This window comes from Loxodonta africana, chromosome 10, assembly GCF_030014295.1.
Source record: "Loxodonta africana isolate mLoxAfr1 chromosome 10, mLoxAfr1.hap2, whole genome shotgun sequence".
In the NCBI taxonomy this organism is placed as follows: domain Eukaryota; kingdom Metazoa; phylum Chordata; class Mammalia; order Proboscidea; family Elephantidae; genus Loxodonta; species Loxodonta africana.
In genome coordinates this window covers 64853085-64877062 of record NC_087351.1, presented here as the reverse complement: position 1 = coordinate 64877062, position 23978 = coordinate 64853085, and the positions used below count along the sequence as shown (strand labels likewise).

Genomic DNA, 23978 nt, shown 5'->3' with positions numbered 1-23978 from the left:
AGAACGGGTAGTTATTTGGAGCTTCCTGGAGGATGTGTGAAAGTCATCAAGGTATAATTTTTAGCCTCTTTCCCAGCTCCATTTAAAATCTCTACCCCTCCCTGCTTTTTTTCTTGTTTCATGCCGTTTGCAATGTATGCTATCTTATAGTTTATGCACTCTTATACATTACCGGAAATTTGGAATGAGGTGGGGAAAAAAATAAACAAAGCTATAAATTTTAAAAGTGGATATTTCCCCAATAATGAGATTTCTCCATGGGACAGATCTGGTTCTTTGACATTTATGTTGATTTGCATGTTTTCCTCGCAATCATTTGTTACTGATTTTCTTTGTGCCAGGCTATTTGTAAGTTTGCAGACAATGCATAGAATTTGAAGTCCCTGTTCTCGAAGAACTCATATTTGGGGAGGGGGGGATATTAAAAAACACAAACTTCTGAAATTCCTGCCCAGGAGTCCAGTAGCTGCTCTATCAGTTGTATCACTTAGAGTGTAATCGTATGTACAAAGACACTGAAATGCTGGATGCAATTCAAGGTGGTAGAAAAATCCTGGATGCAAAGATTTTCAGTTTGTAGCAAGTAAAGAATAGAAGAAAAAAAATTACCCAGGATCTCATCACCAAAAGCAGATTCTTAACATTTTGGTGTATTTCTTTCCAGTCTTTTTCTCTGAATATTTAAAAACAGATAAGTTTGTGATTATACAGCTGCGTGTATACAGTTTTCTACATTTTTTTTACATTAACAAGTGATTCTCTATTTTATTTAAAAAGCTTTCGTATATATTTTCAACACCATAATTTACATAAACATCCCCTCCTCTGTGAACATCCCTATTTTGCTTCCAAGCGAAATATTTTGAACTTTCTTGAGAAGAAATAACTGGAGAGTGGAGTGACTAGAGACTTGAGGCATCAATTTCTCCATGATGACTAGTTGAAAACGCTGTAGTGGTTTTCCTTATTTTTTGTGCCAAACCTCTGGCATCTGACTAAATTTTGCTGCTTTCCTTTCACTTCTTTATGGGTCCCACCCCTTTTCTATGATTTCCAATCTCTTTTCCATTTGTTGATGAACAAAAGGTTATTTGCCTGGTGGCTTCCTCTTCGAAGTATTTGAGACAGCTGAGAAGACGGGATTTTAAAACTGGGGTCTTTTCCAGAAACCTAGGATATCTTATCTGAGTCTTCCTGACACAGAGTTTTTGAGGCTTGCGTTTGCTAGCGAGGCAGTTTCCCTGACTTGCTGTTTCTGATTCCAGTCCCCTCAACAGTACGCAACAGTAGATGGGGGAAGTGGGAGTCAAGTGGGAAGCAGGACCATTTCTCCATCACTAGTCAATCTTCAGCAGGTAAGGCTCTTTAGCTTGTCCCTGTACCTGCCAGTGCTATTAAAATTCCTTCAAGGCGTGGCTGAGGGTGGGGTAGAGGATGTATATTCATTTAGTAGACTATTCTTAACTGCATATAAAAATACACAAATACAAAGACCCGAGGAAGCTGGGCAAACTGTTTCTGAGTAAAACCCACAGCCCTGAATTTTATTTTAATCAATTAACAATTAATTAACTTTGCTCAAGCAAGAGCATCGTAGGACTTACTTGGCTTCGCATCTTGTCCCAACTTCAGAATGGGTTAAGAGCGAACGCAAGCTCCTGGGAGTCCCATAGGAGTTGCTGATTGTGTCGGACACTGCTTATAAAGCAATTTTTGTGGTTCACCTCCCTCTGGGTTTTCTCATTCTTTTGTGGCACGTTCGTGGAGCTGGCTTGGGCATTTGCTTTTTAAAGTTTTTACATCCCAAACCCCTCTCTCCAGCTCCTGGGGTCCGGCATCCTTCACCGGGCCGAGACTTACAGACTAGCTCGAGGTCTGGGGAGGGGGCGGGGGACTTTGTTCCCTGAAATCGACTTTGCCCTGAGAATTTCCTCTGCCATGTCTCATGGACAAACCCCCTCCTCCGGCTGGAAGCACAGACACCCACTGCCACGGGCCCTCGCAAAGCCGTAGCCCCGCTGGCAGAGGCGAGCTCACTCGCACCCCGGCGGGAGACCGGAGCTGCCCCCTAAGCTCCCCCTCCTCAGGTCCCGCCGCCGAGAGCCCGGATGTTGGATGCAATCCCTGCGCCGGGTCCTTCATTTCCATAAAAGGGCAGCGGCTCCGCGGGGCCGAGATTGCTGCAGCGGCCGGCGCCCCCCGCCTCCCCCGCGCAGCTCCCACCCCTGCCGCGCGCGCCGCCCTGCCCCGCCCCCAGCCCGGCGTCCGCGCTGTCCCCTCTCCGGACCTCGGCCGCGGGGGAGGGTGGCGGTAGGGGGCGAGGCCGGCCCGACCCGCTCCGGGCGGCTCTGCGGGGCGGAGGAGGACGGCCCTGGCGCGCCCAGCCCGAGCCGGATTCGGACAGAAGGGGCGGGGAGAGGGGGTGGGGCGCGGAGAGCCCAGCGAGGGGCCGCGACCACAGGACTCCATTAGCCGCTCGGGCCGGGAGGCAGCGCTTCGGCCGCCGGAGAGGGACGCCGCCCAGCGAGCCGCCGCCCCCGCGCCTGTTGGGTGAGCCCCAGGCCGGGAGCGCCAGGAGCGCGCGGTGAGAGGCCGGCGTCCCGGCTGGTAGCTGACGGGGAGCGCGGGTGGGGAGGAGGAACGTTGAGTCCGCGGGCGGCGTCTCCGGGCCAGGGTGCGGCCGGCAGGTGAAGTCCCCGGTGGTCCGCTAGGCGGGGACTGGGCCGCTACGGGGCGGGCGCGCGGCGCGGCCGCGGGGAAAGGGCGCAGTCCTGCCCGCCGCGCTGCCCGCCGCCCGACCGCGCTCCCGCTCGTTTCCGAATTTGCACGGAAACCCTCGCGGCCTCCACCCTCTTCCACCCCACGGCCCACTGTGTGAATTCGGGGGAATTTGCCTTCCTTTGGGGGAGTGACGCTTACAAGAGCCATTTCCTCCCCGCTCGCAGGAAGGAGCCATGGCTCTGGACGGGATAAGGATGCCAGATGGCTGCTATGCGGATGGGACGTGGGAACTGAGCGTCCATGTGACGGATCTGAACCGCGATGTCACTCTGAGAGTGACCGGGGAGGTGCACATTGGAGGGGTGATGCTCAAGTTGGTGGAAAAACTCGGTGAGTACAGCCCCAGCGGCGCCTAAGTATCAAGACTTCCCAGGCTTTGGGGGGGGGGCGGGGGGCGGGAGAGGAAAGAGACTTACAGCGGGGGGAGGGGTGGATTTTGGAACTCCCGGCATCCCGCAAATACTGTTTTCAAAAAATGTAAATCTTTCAGTATTTAGAGCTTTGGTCTTTTGCATCTTGTTTTGTTATTCTCGGAAATTTTCATAAAGTAGTGATCAGGACCTCCCAATTAGAAACGTAATTACGTCATCACGAGGGAAAACTTAATTCTTTACATTTTCGTACTTCACGTTAAAAAAAATGAGAAAAGTGTTCAAGTGGATGTTGGGAGGGTGATATTACAGGCCATGGCTATCCATTACTTATTTATCTTCAGTGTACCTGAATGTTGGTGACATTTGGTGTTGAGGATGATGTAAAATCTGTTTAAGAATAAACTGTTCTTGGGTATGTGCAACTTCTCGGGCCAGTATGAATTTATCTACAGTTGTTTGAATCGACTCGATGCTGATGGGTTTGGTTTTTTTTATATATATATATATATATATATATATATATATATATAGTTGTGTTACTACGTGGTGAAGTATATTTAAATGTTCACGTCATCCAACCTTACAAGGGGTGGGTGGGACAAACTTGGTATCTATAATCCCTTCTTGAAGTACGCTCTTTCCAGCGTCCAATTTTATATTAACAACAAGCTAGGGAAAGCCTTTGTGTTAAGAAGCAGACTTTAATTCGAGATTGACAGTATTTGCTTGAGTGCAAATGTATACTAGACTGATCTGATACAGCTGTAAGTAAGTATCCTACCATATAACGTGTAAGAAGTTTTTGTGCTTACATATTTCGTTTGTGTTGGATGAAACCGTTTTCACTTGGGAGAATCAACTAAAATGACTCGTTAGACGATTTTATTGTAGAAAGTGCTCAGAGGACTGTCTTCCTGGGCTTTAATGTGTCTCTTGTATATAATACAACTGTGACAAGGTATTGTTGTTTTCTTAACCTGTTGTTTGTTTGTTTGTTTTATAAAACATAGTATTCATTCTTCAAGCCACTCTGGAAAAGTAGAGAACTTGTTATGTATTGGGACATGGATATCTTACTAAGAGTATTTTATACCTACCATATAAACTTACTGAAATACAGTGCTCTGAAGCCCCATTGCAAGATAAGCAGAATTCAGTTAGGTGGATCTCCTTTGTGCCCTTGCAGGAAGTTTAATTATTGAAGGACCGAAGAGTAGGTTCTTAGAAGGTAGCCTCCTTAGGATTGTGCATTGTTTGGCTCCCTGAGACAGCCCAGGAAAGAGAGACCTCCTGAGTAGCCCTTTGAAAATAAGATTTCTCTGTATTGTCAAGCCAGTTAACTGTTGGTTGACATTGTTCAGATCTGATTTGATTAAACCTTAATCATAGTTTGAAAAATATTTTTGGATCTTTTTTTGTCCAGCACTGGTGTGAAATTATTTAAGGAAAAAAAAAAGTATCGAATATAATTTTTACTTTGTTTTCAAGGGAATCAGGTGTTTGTATCAGAAATTGCTTTATATATGATTAATGGAGTTCATTAATAAACTAGTTTTGGTAGGAGTTTTTTTTCTATTGCAAAAAAGGAGCTGTTGAAGGTGAATGAGATAACTTTTAGTTCCCAAAAGCCAGGTCTTGTCTAATGAATAAATAATGGCTTATACTATATTTATATTGCATTGATTACAGTTGTTTATCACAGAATCATAGGCACAAATAGTAATAAAGAGAATAAACTATTGACAGACAGAATTAATGTTTTTAAGTGACTGTAATCTTAATCTTCTAATGCTGATGCATTTTTAATTTTTTTTATGCAGTGACAAGAAGCCCAATGAGGTAGGAAATGCTGTGCATATGAAAACCTTGCATCTTTCTTTTTTTAGTAATTTATTTTGTTGTTGAGAATATACACAGCAAAAACATACACCAATTCAAGTTTCTACATGTACAGTTCAGTGACATTGATTCCATTTTTCGAGTTGCACAAGCATTCTGAGCCCCTTTCTCCGTGTTCCTCCTCTGTTAACATAAACTCACCCTAAGTTTCCTATTTAATCTTTAGTTGCCGTTGTCAGTTTGATCCCATGTAGGCAGACCTTAAAAGAAGAGCGTAATGCTCAAGGCTTTGCATCTTTCTGGAATTGAACTAGTAGTATCTTTTGTGTGTTTTGTCTTCCAGTTAGAAAGTGCTTTTCAGCATAGTTCTGACTTTCCTGTTTTTGTAGAAGTAGAGCTTGTAAATGAGATTTTTGGCTCCTGGTTTTAAAAAAAAAAGGATAGATACTTTCAATTGCAGACTATTTTGTTACCTACTGGCAAGTAAATAGAGGAGAAATTCAGTAGGGTAGCATTTAAGACTTCTGTAAATGAGGCTAATCAAATTAGAAAAGAACTTTTTAATTCTTAAGACTTGCCTAAAACCAGAATGTCCTGTGAGTTGTGTCACTGAAGGTAATAAAGAGCAGACTGGATGGCTGCTTGTTAACAGTGGCTAAAGTAGATCAAAGCAGCTTGCAGAGTCTAGATGGTAAGAGGTGGAGATCACAGTAGGAATGAGATGGCACAGGGTCTCATGTCTCATTGGGCTGTAGAGCAGTAATGGACAATTAACAGAACTAGGTTACTGTGGTCTTGGGGCAGTTACGACTGAAGGTGCAGCAGCATTCATCGGTCTTTAAACTCCATGACTTAAAAACGGCAGATCTGATAAAAACCTTATTCTCATCAGAGGTTGTACAAATACCAAAAGCATTGATATTTCCATATAATGTTTAGTGGCAACAGTTATTTCCCTGGGGGTTGGTAGATCCTATAAGAACCCCTTCTGAACATTGTGTTAAAATTGTGTGTGTTTGCGCAAATGTGGAACTTTCTGGGAAGAGGATACTTAACCTTTCATTAGTTTCTTAAAGAGATCTGTGATCAAAAAAGCTTGTGACACAGATCAGTAAGTTTGGCACTTGAAAGTAATTAAGCACGTCAAAAAAGTAAATGATACTTCTTAGTATGTGTCAGCAATATCTTTGTATTTAGTATTTCGTATAGAACTTCTATACTTCTGTGAAGGTCATTAAAACATGAATCGGTGATTTATTGCTCTAACGCAAAGATCTGAAAGTTCCCTTTAAATATTAATACAAAACATGTTTGTCATTGTATTCATTTTTTAAAAGAGAATAAAGAATGTGTGCCTGAAGTAGTGGGTTTTAGGGAATTACATCCTTTTTATCTGTTAAAAAGTCAGACTGAAAGCTTTAAATAGAATCTTAAATTTTTTTTTTTTTTTTTGCGCTTAAGGAACATTTTAAACATGTTTAAATTTATGTATATATCTTCTATTGTACTTTAAATGAAGGTTTACAGAACAAACTATCTTCTTATTAAACAGTACACATATTTTATGACATTCGTTAACAACCCCACGACATGTCAGCGCTCTCCCTTCTCGATCTTGGGTTCCCTATTACCAGCTTTCCTGTCTGTCCCCTCCTGCCTTCTAGTCCATGCCCCTGGGCTCGTGTGCCCCTTTGTCGCATTTTGTTTTATGGGCCTGTCTGATCTTTGCCTGAAGGGTGACCCTCAGGAGTGACTTCATTACTGAGCTGAAAGTGTGTCCAGGGGCCATACCCTTGGGGTTTCTCCAGTCTCTGTCAGGCTAGTAAGCCTGGTCTTTTTTTGTGAGTTAGGATTTAAGTTATATTTTTTTATTAAAAGAAAAGAGTTAAAATATAAAGAAGCAGGGATAAGGATTATAAAATATAAAATGCCAGAGAATAAAATGCTAAAATAATTCAAAATGTAAAGAAGAAGCCCAGTTTTAGGAATTCCATGATGTTCCACTGGAGAAATAGTAAGCAAAACCATTCTACTTGATGGGATTCAGATCTTAGCATTGCAGATTCTAAATATTAAAGAGATGCTTAGTTTTAATTCTCAGTGGATTATTTCACTGCTTTCTAGTATCACCTTATAAAAATGATCTTTTTGTAAGCTGTGTACAATCAAATCTTTATCTTTCTATAAAATTTTTATTTTAGATGGAGAATAAGGAATTTGTTATAACAGAGCTCACTGAATGAAAACTTCGAACCTCCGTGAGCTTGGACAGCAGACTAGGTGACTTGATTTCTAGGTTTCTTCTAGCTCAGATTCTATGAGTAGAAGAAATTATAGGGGTTGGGTTAGATTAGGCCAAATAATAATCTAGGGAAAAAAAATGCAAGTTGAGGGACTCAGTAATAACTAAAAATAAATTTATGGAGTTGACTTAGAACATTTGAGGAGTGTGTTTCTGAATGTAATTTTTCAGTCTTTAGAAAGAAGTCAGCCTTGCTTTAAAACGTGTTATGTCCTTGCCGTAATGATGAAATAGAATCTTTATGTCGTAGTGCATTTTACAGTTGAGTTAGGTTGTGAAGTTAGCACACATTATTAAAAAAAGAGAAAAGGATTTTAGTCAAAATTACCCTTTAAAAATCTTCCGAAGTGCCTATTAAGTACGGTATGTTCATTCCATCGTTGCACAGAAGTGCACCATAGCTAGTTTTTCCCTCTTCAACAGTAGAACAGAAACAAGGTTCTCTAGCTGAGCACCAGGTGAAGAAGTTGGCTTACATTAAGGACTTTATTTTGCAAAAAATACTTGAAACTTTATGATCAGAGCTTTGGCAAGATGTGCACAGGGAGAGAGGCATATTTAACTGGGCAGTTTCCTTCTTGTGCTCACGCTTTCTTCTCCCTGAGGAAGCCGTATACTTATGTAGTTGAATGGTGTCTAGACTATTGAAATTCCTAATATTTCCCTCTGAGGGCTTATGGCTGAACCCATGGAAATATCTAAATGATGTACCTTTGCTGCATTCAGGGTGAAAAAACCATACAAAGATGATAAAAAATTTTTAAAAATCTCGTGAGGGCTTGGGAAAAACACTTAACGATGAATCAGGTCTTGGTTAAATCCATGCTGTTAACTATCTATAGGAAATGGCTATTGAATTTTTTCTCAGCAAATATTAAGTTCCATAAAAATAGAAGATAGTATGTAAATTTTACTGTAATCTTCATAAACCAAAAAAAAAAAAATCCTGTTGCCAGTGAGTCAATAGGACATAGTAGAACTGCCCTGTAGGGTTTCGAAGGCTAATCTTTATGGAGGCGACTGCCACATCTTTCTCCCATGGAGCTGCTGGTGGGTTTGAACCACCAGCCTCTCGCGTAGCAGCCAAGCAGTTTAACCACTGTGTCATCTAGTAAAGCACGGGCTATTCCTTGAGCTATTCCTGGATACTTTACGTGTTGGTTCGTGCTGTGTTTATGCTTTTTTTTTTTTTAAGTCAGCAAATACTATTTGATTGCAACTAGAGTTTATTTATGTAGACCCTTTAAAAGAATATACCTGTTTATTCAGTTGCTTACAAAAGACCTTGTTGGAAATGTCTAATAAGTATTGAAGAAAATATTTAAAGTTTTACCTCTTTTCTTCAAGTTTTTTTTTGCAATTTCACACTTAGAAGAAAGTTTGAGAATAATACAGTGAACACTGTATAATCATCTAGATCACCAGTTAGCATTTTGCCATTTGATTTCTCCCTTCTATACATAACACACACTTTTTTACTGAATTCTTTCAGTAGGTGCAGATACCATGACTTTTCATCCCTAAATACTTACATATGCATCACCTAAGAACAAGAACCTTTTCTTACATAACTGCGTTACAGTTAGCAAATCCAGGAACCACAACATATTGTCTAATATGCATTCATATTCAAATTTTGTCAGTTGTTCCAGTGATGGCCTTTGTTTTTCCTCATTCACGATCTTACTTTTCATTTAGTGTCACCTATCTCTTTTAGTCTCATTTTATCTACAGAGTGGGCACCAATTCTGGAACCACAGCAGAATATATTTATATATACAGATAGTCCCAGACTTATGATGGGGTTCCGTTCTGATAATCCTGTCCTACGTTGATTCTGACTCTTCCGTAAGCCAGGTCTGACATAAGTTGAATACCGTTTTTTTTTCTCATTATTGTTGCTTTTTATTATCAGTGTCTTTATAAATCCGATCTATATTTTTCTTTGGGGCTTGGTGTGAGAATGATAACATCAACAGATTACACACTGCAACATTGTATGTAGTACACATTGCTAATGAAAAAAAAAAAATGATAAGATGTTCAAAAAAGGCCAGATGGCCGTAAGTGGTGGCTCATTGTAACTTAAATACGTCACAAGTTGGGGACTACCTGTATATTGTTTATTGGTTTTAACGTATATGTTAAATAATAGTATTTGTTTCCAGACATTATGGCCAATCCTCTAGAGAAGTTCTGGCTTTGACTACCCTATAGATCCTTTCTTTGTTTTTCGAGACATTCTTTTACCTTTTTTTTTTTTTACATGTAAGATTCTTTATCGGTACAAATTTCACTTATGATATTTTTGTAGGTTATTTTTTGTATACTTTATCCTTAAAGTTCAATTTTCTTTTTACCTTACCATTAAATAAACTATTCATTACATTTTAGACATCATTGGGTATAGATGTCCCTTAGTGTTGGCTGTCATCAGACTATAGTAGGTGCTAATGGATGCACAGACTAGTAAAAGGCAGCGTGTGCCTAGTTGAAGTCAGAAGATCTAAATTCAAATTCTGACCTGGCCGCTTGATGGTTTGTGTAATCTTTGGACAAGTAATTCAACCTTCTGAACATGTTTTGACTTCTGTAAAACGGAGATTTAAAAAAAAAAAAAAAACTTTCTCATAACTTTTGGTGATGATCCAATGAGATAATACACGTCAAAATGCTTTATATAAACAATTGTTCTTGAGTGCCGTTGAGTCAATTCTGACTTACAGCACCCCTGTGTGGCAGAGTAGAACTGCCCTGTAAGGTTTTCTTGGCTGTAGTCTTTACGAAAGCAGAATTACCAGGTCTTTCTCCCGCAGAGCTGTGAGGTGGGTTTGAACCATCAACCTTTCCAGCCTTTCAGTTAGTAAGCAGCTAGGAGCCACCAGAGCACCTTTCATATGAACAATTAGTGCTGTACAAATGAGAGTGGCATGTAAAGTCTCTTAATATACCAACTGAAGTAAAAAGGAAGAGGGGGAATTGAAATCTAGAATATTTAACAGGTTCCAACATTAACAGTGGGTAATTGTAATCCTTAAAAGAAGTTCAGTTTGGGACTGCTTTAGTTTAGTTTGACTGTGTTCCCACCCCCTAAACAAGAAAAATAGCTATCATTCCACCCCCATACTCCCTTTCCAAACACACGTACATACACTCCTGCCTCTGTAATGTAACAAGGAGCTGTTTAATTACTGTTTTCACAAGATTTCTGAAATGCAGTGGGTCACTAAGTAGATGATGGTATTCCAGGGATTTGAAAAATTTATAACCATGAAGGTTTCAGTAGTAAATTCTCTCCTTAGTACAATTTATAAGAGCAATTTTTAAAATTCAGTTGTAACAAAGGAATGATAAAAAATTTGTTTCTTGGCATATAAAAAACATTGGCCCATTTATCAGGCAGCTAGCAGATACATGAGGAAATGCTCAACAATCGTTAGCCTTTAGAGAAATGCAAATCAAAACTGCAGTGAGATACCATTTCACTCCAACAAGGCTGGGATTAATCCAGAAAACACAAAATAATAAATGTTGGAGAGGTTGTGGAGAGACTGGACCACTTATACCCTCCTGGTGGAAATGTAAAATGGTACAACCACTTTGGAAATTGATTTGGCACTTCCTTAAAAAACTAGAAGTAGAACTATGATACAATCCAGCAATCCCACTCCTTGGAATATATCCTAGAGAAACAAGAGCTTTTACAAGAACAGATATATGCACACCCATGCAGCACCGTTGACAATAGCAAAAAGTTGGAAGCAACCAGGGTGCCCATCAGCGGATGAATGGATAAATAAATTAAGGTATATTCACACAATGGAATACTATGCAATAATAAAGAACAATGATGAATCTGTGAAACATCTCATAACATAGAAGAAACCGGAAGGCATTATGCTGAGTGAAATTAATCAGTCACAAAAGGACAAATACTGTATGAGACCACTATTATAAGAACTCAAGAAATAGTTTAAACACAGAAAAAAATATTCTTTGATGGTTACGAGGGTGGGGAGGGAGGGAGAGAGAAGTGGTATTCACTAATTAGATAGTAGACAAGAACTATTTTAGGTGAAAGGAAAAACATACAGTACAGGCGAGGTCAGCACAACTGGACTAAACCAAAAGCAAAGAAGTTGCCTGAATACAACGGAACGCTTCGAAGGCCAGAGTAGCAGGGGCCAGGGTCTAGGGACCATGGTTTCATGGGACATCTAGGTCAATGGGCATAACAAAATGTATTAAAACATTCTGCGTCCCACTTTGGTGAGGGCGTCTGGGGTCTTAAATGCTAGCAAGTGGCCATCTAAGAAGCATCAATTGGTCTTAACCCACCTGGGGCAAAGAAGAATGAAGAACACCAAAGACGCATGGTAATTATGAGCACAAGAGACAGAAAGGGCCACATTAATCAGAGACTACATCAGCCTGAGACCAGAAGAACTAGATGGTGCCTTGCTGTGACCAATGATGGGCCTGACAGGGAACACAACTCGGAGAATCACTGATGGAGCAGGAGAACAGTGGGATGCAGACCTCAAAGTCTTGTAAAAAGACCAGGCTTAATCGTCTGACGGAGACTAGAAGGACCCCAGAGGTCATGGTCCCCAGACCTTCTATTAGACAAGACTGGAACCATTCCCAAAGCCAACTCCTCAGACAGGGTTTGGACTGCACTATAAGACAGAAAATGATACTGGTGAGGAGTGAGCTTCTTGGCTCAAGTAGACACGTAAGACTATGTGGGCAGCTTCTGTCTGGAGGGGAGATGAGAAGGCAGAGGGGGACAGGAGCTGGTTGAATGGACACGGGGAATACAGGGTGGAGAGGAGGAGTGTACCGTCTCATTAGGGGGAGATCAACTAGGCGTACATAGCAAGGAGTATATAAATTTTTGTATGAGAGACTGACTTGATTTGTAAACTTTCACTTAAAGCACACACAAACACAAAAAAACATCAGCCTGTTTAGAAACTAGTGAAAGTGGTTTCAGAAGACTAATGTATGCAGTATTTTTATTGAAATGATAATTATTTTTTAATTGCACTTTAGATGGTGTACAGAACAAACTAGCTTCTCATTAAATGATAATTATCTTACTGAAATAAAATTTAAGAATGTCGATGCCATAATATGTTAAAAATATACATATGCATGCTCAGTGTGAAGAGGTAAATAAATATTCTGAAAGAATATTTAAAAATTATTTTAAAAATTAAGAGATGTGACATTGTATATTTGGATTTGTGGCTACATCATACTCATTACAATTTATTTTTAAATCATTTGCGTAATTGTTAATTTTTTTTCTTAAATTAGGCTTATTGAGGTATAATTTACATACAGTAAAATTCACCCTTTTTATAATAATGCTGAGTTCTGACAAATGCATATAGTCATGTAAACACTACCACCATCGAGATAAAGAACTTTTCCAGCACCCAAGACATTTTCTTAAGCTCCTTTGTAATCAACCCCTCCTCTTAACCACATCTGAAAGCCATTGCTCTGTTTTCTGTTCCTATAGTTTTGCCTTTTCTAGAATGTCTTATCAGTGGCATGGTATACTTATAGCCTTTTCGAGTCTGGTTTCTTGGATTTAGCGTAATAGATTTGAGATTAATTTATGTTGTTTCCCTGTGTGTGTGTCTTGAGTTTTAAAAGTTCTTCATATATTCTAGATACAAGTGTTTTATCAGCTAATGTGTTTTGCAAATAATTCCTCCCAGTCTATGGCTTATCTTCATTTTCTTAACACAGTGTCTTTCAAAGAGCAAAAGTTTGTGATTTTGATAAAGTCTAATTTATCAACATTTTTTCTTCTATAGATTTTGCTTTTTTGACTATATGTAAAAAATCTTTGCTTACTCAAGGCCACAAAGATTTTGTCTTCTTAAGTTTTATAGATTGTTTATTTTTATGTATTAAAAATATTTGAACTACTTGAGGTAAATGGAAGGACAATACTCAATACAGGGGAGGTCAGCATGACTGGACTAAACCAAAAGCAAAAAAGTTTCCTGAATAAACTGAACGCTTGAAAGGTCAGCCAAGCAGTGGCAGGGGTTTGGGGACTGTGGCTTCAGGGGGCATCTAAGTCAGTTGGCAAAATAAAAATCTATTAAGAAAACATTCTGCATCCCACTTTGAAGTGTGGCGTGTGGGGTCTTAAATGCTAGAAGTTGGCCATCTAAGATGCATCAATGAGTCTCAACCCACCTGGAGCAAAGGAGAATGAAGAACACCAAGCTCACAAGGTAATTATGAGCCCAAGAGACAGGGCTACATGAACTAGAGGCTACATCATCCTGAGGCCAGAAGAACTAGATGGTGCCTGGCCACAACCAATGACTGCCCTGACAGGGAACACAACAGAGAACCCCTGAGGGAGCAGGAGAGCAGTGGGATGCAGACCCCAAATTCTCATAAAAAGACCAGACTTAATGGTCTGCCTGAGACTAGAAGGACCCCAGCAGTCACACTCCCCAAACCTTCTTTTGGCTCAGAACAGGAACCATTCCCAAAACCAACTTGTCAGATGTGGATTGGACTGGACAATGGGTTGGAGACAGTTGCTGATGAGGAGTGAGCTACTTGAATCAGGTGGACACTTGAGACTTTGTTGGCATCTCCTGTCTGGAGGGTAGAGGGGGTTAGAAACTGACAAAATGGTCACGAAAGGAGAGACTGGAAGGAGGGAGTAGGCTGACTCATTGGGGGAGAGTAAATGGGAGTATGTAGTAAGGTGTATATAAGTTTATATGTGAGAGACTGACTTGATTTGTAAACTTTCATTTAAAGCACAATAAAAATTATTTAAAAAAAAATCAGCATGAACAGACTATGGTAATTGTAGAACCTGAATGATGGATACCTAAGGGTTTACTATAATATTTCTATATGCATTTGTTTAAAATATTCCATAACAAAACTTAAAATAGGTAAACATCAAAAAATAGTAAACTATATAATAAATTAGAAGGTGATGATGCTATGAAAAAAAGAAGTATGAGGAGTGTTGTAGATTCGGGGAGGGAGTTGCAATTTTAAACAAGATGGCCAGGGAAGGCCTCATTGAGAGGCTGCCATTTAAGCATGGAATAAAAGAGATTACATATAAGAATGTCTTAAATATCTTAACCTGGAGTATCTTGAATCGCTTAAAATATTTTGATACAATTATAAAGTTGATCAATACTGAAAAAAAAATCTGAAGTATAGAATTGATCATGTATCAAGGCAATAAGTGCATCATATCATTTTAAAATGATGTAATTAGTTTTAATTTGGTAGAATCTGTGATATAAAATAGTAGTTCAATGAAGAGTCAAATTTATTGTCAGTTAACTAGAAAACAGGTTTCTAGAAATTTGTTCCTAAAAGTGGACCTAAAATGAAGCATCTTGGAATAATGAAAGAAAGATTTTAAGGTTTATTGTGTAGAATGATGTAGAAAGAATTAGGTAAGTCTAGGTCCAGATCCTAGCTGTGCCGCTTAAAACTGTGTGACTTTTTTCGGCAGGTTTTTCAGTGTTCAGAATCTGTTTCCTAATCTGTACTGCATAGATAACTACAGAATAACCATCATCTAGGTTTGCTCCCTTTGTGATGCACTAGAGTTACTTGAAAGTTCTTCAAATGTGGGAACTCTGTAAACCAGAAGTATCATTCTAAAACAGTACTGTTGTGGTCATATCTAAATGTTCCTCTCCTTTCACTTGTTGAGTATATTATACTTAATTACTCATAGCGAACTCAACTAGAGTTACATAGTAAAATGTTTTGAAAATTATACCTCTGGCATTTTCTCTCAACTTTCAATAATTCTGCTTCATAGAAAGTCATCATATAGGAAGAGAGAAGGGAATAAGCAGTAAATGATTACAAAGTGAGGTTTACGTTTGGTTTTCCTTTCCTCATTCAGTTTTCAGACTCAGGCATCTATTATCTGGTTATATAAGGACCAGCCAGCTTCAGCGCATCCTTGGAGTGACCCTTTTTCAGGTTTCAAGGTTAGTGAACTGACAGTCTCTAGCCCAAAAGAGGTTTAGACTCTATAAGGAATCATTTCTTAGGTATCTGTTGTTGTTGTTGTTGTTGTTAGGTGCCATCGAGTTGGTTCTGACTCATAGCGACCCTGTGCACAACAGAATGAAACACTGCCCGGTCCTGAGCCATCCTCACAATCGTTGCTATGCTTGAACTCATTGTTCCAGCCACTGTGTCAGTCCACCTTGTTGAGGGTCCTTCCTCTTTTCCGCCGACCCTGTACTCTGCCAAGCGTGATGTCCTTCTCCAGGGACTGAACCCTCCTGACAACATGTCCAAAGTATGTAAGACGCAGTCTCGCCATCCTTGCTTCTGAGGAGCATTCTGGTTGTACTTCCAAGACAGATTTGTTAGTTCTTTTGGCAGCCCATGGTATATTCAATATTCTTCCCCAACACCACAACTCAAAGGCGTCAGTTCTTCTGCAGTCTTCCGTATTCATTGTCCAGCTTTGACATGCATATGATGCAGCTGAAAATACCATGGCTTGGGTCAGGCACACCTTAGTCTTCAAGGTGACATCTTTGCTCTTCAACACTTTCAAGAGGTCCTTTGCAGCAGATTTACCCAATGCAATGAGTCTTTTGATTTCTTGACTGCTGCTTCCATGGCTGTTGATTGTGGATCCAAGGAAAATGAAATCCTTGACAACTTCAGTCTTTTCTCCATTTATCATGATGTTGCTCATTGGTCCAGTTGTGAGGATTTTTGTTTTCTTTATGTTGAGGTGCAATCCATACTGAAGGCTGTGGTCTTTGATCTTTTCACTAGTAAGTGCTTCAAGTCCTCTTCACTTTCAGCAAGCAAGGTTGTGTCATCTGCATAACGCAGGTTGTTAATGAGTCTTCCTCCAACCGTGATGCCCCGTTCTTCATATAGTCCAGCTTCTCGGATTATATGCTCAGCATACAGATTGAATAGGTATGGTGATAGAATACAACCCTGACACACACCTTTCCTGACTTTAAACCAATTAGTATCCCCTTGTTCTGTCCAAACAACTGCCTCTTGATCTGTGTAAAGGTTCCTCATGAGCACAATTAAGTGTTCTGGAATTCCTCTTCTTCCCAGTGTTATCCGTAATTGGTTATAATCCACACAGTCAAATGCCTTTGCATAGTCAATAAAACACAGGTAAATATCCTTCTGGTATTTTCTGCTTTCAGTCAAGATCCATCTGACATCAGCAGTGGCATCCCTGGTCCCACGTCCTCTTCTGAAACCGGCCTGAATTTCTGGCTATTCCCTGTCAATGTACTGCTGCAGCCGTTTTTGAATGATCTTCAGCAAAATTTTGCTTGCATATGATATTAATGATATTCTATAATTTCCATATTCAATTGGATCACTTTTCTTGGAAATAGGCATAAATATGGCTCTCTTCAAGTCAGTTGGCCAAGAAGGTATTTAGCTATCTTAATTTTATACCATGCTATAACTAAAAAATATAAATAAAATATAACTAAAAAATACATTAGGTATTTTAAAGATCAATTGTAATTTCAAAGCATCACTGTAATGATGCTTTTGATTTTTTTTCTTAATAGAACATTCAGGGTTATGAATAAAACACTAATAAAGTGCCAGCACTATTGACTGTAGATGGAGTTGTCTATTAGATGAGTGCTTCCTGCTTAATTCAGTGCTGCAGGTCCTGGGTTTAGTTTAAGAATTTCATGACCATCGAAATTAAAAATAAATTTTAAAAAGCTAGCTATTGCTGTATCAGTTTTAAAGGTTTTATGCAAGATGTTGGTGAATTCTTGTGCTGTGATAGGATACTCTTATTATGGAGCACAGACTCGGGGTGGGAGGTGGGGTAGCCCACCTGTATCGAAATTCTAGTTTTACCATATGCTACCTATGTGACCAGGGGCTGTGTGACCTACCTCTAGGTGTCTGTTTCCTCATTTGTAAAATGGGGATAGTAATAGTACCTGCATTATGGGACTGTTGTAAGAATTATGTTAGTTAGTACATAGAAAGTGTGTAGAATAGGGTTTTTAAATGTAGTTATGATAATGATGATTGCAGTCCAAGCTATTTTAGCAGTCTGTAAAATTTCCCCTTCTACTGAGCTAGAGAAACAAGAGTATTTTATAAAAGATTGAGAATGTTCCTTTTATATGGGCAAGCTGAGTAGTGCTAACTTTATCATGGTAAAAATGTATTCTAACTTTATTGTGTTATTGTGCCATCACTATTAGTGATATTTCAAAGGAAGTATGAAGATGTTTTAGAAGCCATAGATTTTATGCTCCAACATGAGCAAATTATAAACCATGCAAAAATGAGAGTATTTCCATAAATTTAATATTCTGGCTTAGACAAATGCCTTCTTTAAAAGATGAACTTTGTTAGTGGGTGAAGAACTTAGTCTAAGACAAGTCTACTTACTAGTTACATATGACCTTGGGCAAGTTATTGTAACCTCTCTTGATTATTTAATCTATGTTAATTTTAGTTTCCTTACCTGTTCCTTGGAGTTCATATAAGAACCAAATAACATGGTGTTAAAAGGATGAACAGAATCTCTGGTAGTTAGCAGAAGGCCTATAGTAAGAGCTCAATAAAATGTTACCCATAGTTGTCCTCCACATACTTACAGTAAATCTAAAACATTAACTTGAATTTTGGATTGAAGTATTCCAGCTAATTGATTTATTTTCATTTTATTTACATAGTGTTTAACCAGAAATTCTTTCTATATAATTTTGTTAAATTCTGATAAATGGTTCTGATACCTCTGAACATGTTCCCTGAAGCTAGGTTGCCTGGGTTTGAATACTGTATTCATTACTTACAAGCTTCGTGACATTGAATTGGCTCTGAGTTCGGTCTTGGAACTGAGCCAAGTAGAGCCAAATTAGTAGTAAGCCTTGAGGATTGGACAGAAAGTTACTAACTCCCTTAAAAGTGAATAGTTGGCATACCTTCTATCTGTGTGCCCTCTGTAATTGCTTGCATGACTTACGTGGTTTGATAAAGATTCCCAACTACCTGGAGTTATCAAATAATGAAAAATATCAAATAATAAATTGAGATTCGTAGACATTATTTTAGATTTGTAACTTCAGAAGGTGATTTGTAAACTTAATTGACCTCTTTTGTTTTGAAAAGTGAAACCCCAAATTTTCTATCAGTTAACTATGTGAAAGAAATAACATGATTTGTCACTTTTTGTGAGAAGTTCTGTTACTAAATGTTTTCCGTAATTGGGCAATCCATCTACTTTAGTCAGTCATTGAAATCTTAATGTAAAATAATAAGTTTTCTTAAGCTGAAGTTGCATAGGATACTTTAATTGATATATGTCGGAATGATGGGGATTAATACCTATATAAATTTGAAGTAGTTTACAGATCTGCTAACAGATTATTATTTTGGAAATAGAACATCACACAAGATTTTGGGACAATTTTATGCTTTTCATGGTTCCAATGTGCATGTATTTTAGTAACCATTGTTCAGTTAAATAACACCAGTTGTCCAGCAAACATGGTTTACATTTTAGTTATCTTGATGTTTTTACTGTGAGTAATTACATAAAGTACAAACTATGCTGCTAGCTCTTCACTGATCACCACATAAACAATAGATGTACCTCCTGATTAGTGACCAGTAATGTCATTTATTTCAGAATCTGCCCATGATTGGTTACCATGCATGTTAGTTCACACGTAGGCAGCAAAGTGTATAGTTGTGCTGTCTTCAGTAATAAACTCACTTGATATTTTATAAACATAGATAATTGAAAGAGGGAATTGACCAACAAAAATAGAAGTGCAGCAAAAACCAGAAAGTAGTAAGGTTGGAAGTGAATTTCAATAAAGTGTAAATTAGCGTTGTAGATGAAAAGCTGCCCTGGGAATGTTGACACTGCTGCCATTGGAGAGTTACTACATAGGCAGGAAGAGGAATTCAGTGAAGGCAAACTTTTTGACAAAAATGAGGAAAGTGGTTGTGATGAAGAGGATGAAGATGTCCCAGAGGAAGTGATGCCAACCAAAAAACTGTACATTAAGGGAACTCTCAGAGATACATTGTGATGTTGAAAGTACAAAGGATAAAATACTGGAAACTGACCCAGACTTAGAAATGGCTATGACATTTTGCCAAGGCAGAGAAAACAGATGCTATTCAAACTACTTTTTTTTTTGGTTTTACAAAAAAATATATTTTTTCTTTTTTTTAAAATAATCATTACTGAAGTGGCTGGGAGGAGGGGCAAAAGTAGAAGTAAAGCTAGAATAGAGAGATACATAGAGCTGCTGTTGAGTTGACTTCAGTCATGGCAATCTTATATACAATGGAATGAAATGTTGCCTAGTCCTGTATCATCCTTAGGCTCTCTTGCCTGTTTGAGTCCATTATGGGACCATTGTGTCAGTTATCTCACCAAGAGCCATACCCTCAGTGACCCTTCACCTGACATGCTCTCTTTCTCCAATAGTTGATCCCTTATGGGTGGTCTCTCTTGTTTCATTTAGAATTTTTTGAAACCTGGAAGACAATTGGTATAGGAAGAGTTACTCATTTATTATGTTTATTAATAGACGGAATACCAGTTGAGATGTTACAACAAATGGATGCAGCCCTGGAGGTGGTCACTTGTGTGTGCCGAGAAATTTGGAAGACAGCTCTCCTGCCCCTTGGCTGGAAGAGATCCATATATGTGCCCATTCCTAAGAAAGGTGATCCAACTGAATGTGGAAATTATCAGTGTCATTAATATCACATGCAAGTAAAATTTTGCTGAAGATCATTCAGAAGCCGTTCAGCAGTACATCGACAGGGAACTGCCAGAAATTCAAGCCAGATTCAGAAAAGGACGTGGAACAAGGGATATCATTGCTGATATCAGATGGACGTTGGCTGAAAGCAGAGAATACCAGAAAGATGATTACCTGTATTTCATTGGCTGTCTTAGGCTGGGCTCTCTAGAGAAGCAAAACCAGCAAACCATACAAATATTTATACAGAGAGATTTATATCAAGGAAATGGCTCATGTGGTTGTAGAAGCTGGAACATCCTAAGTCCTTAGGTCAGGCAGGACGCTTCTCCTGATTCACATAGCCACAGGGGCTGGTGAGCCCAAGATCGGCAGGCAAGACTGCAGGTAAACTGCTAACTCAAGTCCCAAGAACTGAAGCTCAGATGAACAGGAGCCAGCTGCAGGATCCAGAGCAAGCAAAAAGCCCTCGAGTCTTGCCACAGAGTCCACCTATATTAGATGCAGGCCACACCCCCCAGGAAACTCCTTTTCAACTGATTGGCCACTCACAGCAGATCTCACCATGTAGGTGATCACATCATATCAGATCTCATCATGGAAGTAGTCACATCATCATATGACTGACAGACTGCATCATAACTGCCTTACCACTGAGAAACATGGCCCAGCCAGGTTGACACACAACTTTAATGATCTGTGCAAAGACATTCAACTGCGTGGATCATAACAAATTATGGATAACATTGCAAAGAATGGGAATTCCAGAACACTTAATTGTGATAATGCAGAACTTGTACATAGACCAAGAGGCAGTCATTCAAACGGAGAAAGGGAATGCTGCATGGTTTAAAATGAAGAAAGTTGTGTAGCAGGGTTGTATCCTCTCACCTTGTGTGCTGAGAAAATAATCCAAGAAGCTGGACTATGTGAAGAAGAATGTGACATCAGGATTGGTGGAAGACTTATGAAAAACCTGTGATACACAGATGACACAACCTTGTTTGCTGAAAGTGAAGAGGACTTGAAGTACTTACTGATAAGGATCAGAGAGTACAGCCTCAGTATGTATTACACCTCAACATAAAACAATCCTCACAACTGGACCAGTAAGCAACATATAATAAATGGAGAAAATACTGAAGTTGTCAAGGATTTCATTTTACTTGGAGCCATAATCAATGTCCATGGAAGCAACAGTCAGGAAATCAAATGACATATTGCATTGGGCAAATCTGCTGCAAAAGACCTCTTTAAAATGTTAAAAAGCAGAGATGTCATTTTGAGGACTAAGGTGTGCCAGATTCAAGCCATGGTATTTTCAGTCGCCTCATAGACATGCAAAAACTGGACAGTGAATAAGCAAGAGTGAAGAAGAATTGATGCCTTTGAATTATGGTGTTGGTGAAGAATATTGAATGTATCATGGACCCCCCCCCCCACCCCCCCGGAAGAACCAACAAGTCTGTCTTGGAAGAAGTAAAGCCAGAGTGCTCCTCGGAAGCGAGAATGGCAGGACTTCGTCTCATGTAATTTGGACATGTTATCAGGAGGAACCAGTCCTTGGAGAAGGATATCATGCTTGGTATGGGGTCAGCAAAAAAGAGGAAGACCCTCGATGAGATAGATTGACACAATGGCTGCAATAACGGGGTCAAACATAAGGATTGTGAGGATGGCGCAGGACCAGGTGTTGTTCCATTCTCTTATACATAGGGTTGCTATGAGTTGGAACCGACTTGATGGCACTTAACAACAACAACATAGGAAGAAGAAGGTTATCCATTTATTATAACCAGGAAGGATACAAGTGAAGAGATATATCAGGCAAGGTCTGGGAGAGGTCCCGGCAGCACTAGGCTTCCGTTGTTCACAGAGGCAGGCAGCACCCTCTCAGGCATGGATGTTCTCACCAACCCAGGAAGCCCAAAAGAGAGCGAGCTACTCTTGTTAACATTCTTAAAAAGAAATAGAACTTTACTTCTCAGTTTCTAATTTTTTAATTATAGTGTAATTTAAATATGTTTAAAATGAAAGAAAACAACTTAAATACGGTAAATATTAGTTTTACCACTTTTTAAATTTCCTTATACATTTGTAACTGATTTTTTTTTAACATTTTATTGTGCTTTAGGTGAAAGTTTACAGAGCAAATTAGCTTCTCATTCAAAAATTAATACACAAATTGTTTTGTGACATTGAATGTAAACCACACAGTGTGTAAGCACTCTCAGCCTTTCCACCCGGGTTCCCTGTTTTCATTCGCCTGCTTTTCCTGCCCCTTCCTGCCTTCTCATCTTTGCTTTGGGGCAGGTGTTGCGCATTTGGTCTTGTATACTTGATCGATCCAAGGAGCATGTTCTCACAGGCGTTATTTTTTGTTTTATAGCCCTGTCTGATATTTGGCTGAAAGGTGAACTTTGGGAGTGGCTTCATTTCTGAGTTAGAAGAGTGTCAGGGAACTACAGACTATAGGGTTTCTCTGGTCGCTGTCAGACCAGTAAGTGTGGTCTTTTTTGTGAATTTCATTTTTTTCTTCCACTATGTCCAGGACTCTGTATTGTGATCTCTGCAGAGTGGTAGGTAGGGGTAGCCGGATACGACCTAGTTCCTTTTTTTCTGGGCTCAGGCTGGTAGAAGCTGAGGTTCATGTGGTCCATTGATCCTTTGGACTAATTGTTTCTTTCTTCTTTTTTTTTTTTTTCCATTCTCCCTTATTCCAGTGGAATGAGATGGATAGATGTATCATAGATGGCCACTCTCAAGGTTTTAAGAGAGAGCAAGAGTTTTTAATGTTTGAAAAAAAAATTTGAAGGTCACAGAACATTTGTAATTTTTTCTCATTGAATATCTGTGCACATTTCTGTATACCAAAACCCGAACCCTTTGCCATCGAGTCGATTCCAGCTCATAGCGACCCTATAGGACAGAATAGAACTGCCCCGTAGAGTTTCAAGGAGTGCCTGGTAGATTCAAACTGCCAACCTTTTGGTTAGCAGCTGTAGCGCTTAACCACTGTGCCACCAGGGTTTCCAGAGTGCAAAATCTGGAGAATGTGGTCATTGATCCCACTACCTCTCACATGCTAAGCAAGCACTCTGTCACTTGAGCTAATTCCCCATAACACATTTCTGTATATTACATGTATCTGTTGGTTTAATTCCATGTGCCAGGCCCTGGACTCTGCCTTTGAGATACAGGATAAGATCAAACGCCCTTGCCCTCAAGGGACCTCTAGTCTAGGAAGGGAGTTAGTTACATAAAAAATAATGAAGTGTGATTTTATTTAGAGTGCTGAGTGTCCTGACTGCTTTGACAGGTAGGTCAGTGAAGACTGGGAGATGATAATGGTTGAGATATTCTTGTGTAGAATTTTACCAGCTTGACAAAGCTGGAAGGGAAGGGTATCTGAGCAAGGAGGCCCAAAATGCCAAATTATGCCCTAAGTAGTTTAGGAAGCCAGAACATGAGGTGTACTGGGGGATGGCTCGGGGCCCTAGCTAAAGGAGATTTGGGGCACAGATTAAGATTTGAATAACCTGCTAAGGGATTATAAACCACTTTACCAACAGAGTGGGCCCTGGTGGTGCGCTGGTTAAGTGTTTGGCTGCTAACCAAAATTCAGCAGTTCAATCCCCCACATGCTCCTTGGAAACCCTATGGGGCAGTTCTCTGTCCTATAGGGTTGCTGTGAGTTGGAATCAACTCGGTAGCAACAGGTTTGGGTTTTTTGTTTGTTTGTTTGTTTTTAGCAACAGAGACTTGAAAACTTTTAAAGTAGGGAGGTAAAATGATCAGATTTGTGCTCTAATAGATAACTCTGATAATGGTTGTAAAAAACAGGATTGTAGTAGTCCAGGCAAGAGATGTTGATAACCTGAACTAAGGCTGTGTGAA

The 23978-nt window shown here is 39.6% G+C and overlaps 1 protein-coding gene across 3 annotated transcripts in view; it reads left to right on the top strand.

Annotated features, from left to right (window-relative positions):
- Positions 1–1265: 1265 nt before the first annotated feature.
- Positions 1266–23978, top strand: part of FERMT2 (FERM domain containing kindlin 2) — a 99801-nt gene continuing 77088 nt past the window's right edge. Inside the window, exons 1-2 of one of the 3 annotated variants that reach the window (XM_064292491.1) lie at positions 1266–1355; positions 2946–3111. In XM_064292491.1, coding sequence (XP_064148561.1) covers positions 2955–3111 — 157 coding nt within the window. In that variant the 5' untranslated portion in view covers positions 1266–1355; positions 2946–2954. Of the gene's footprint in view, positions 1356–2484; positions 2585–2945; positions 3112–23978 lie in introns of those variants that run through there. The other 2 variants (XM_003408627.3, XM_064292492.1) reach the window with 2 other exon arrangements.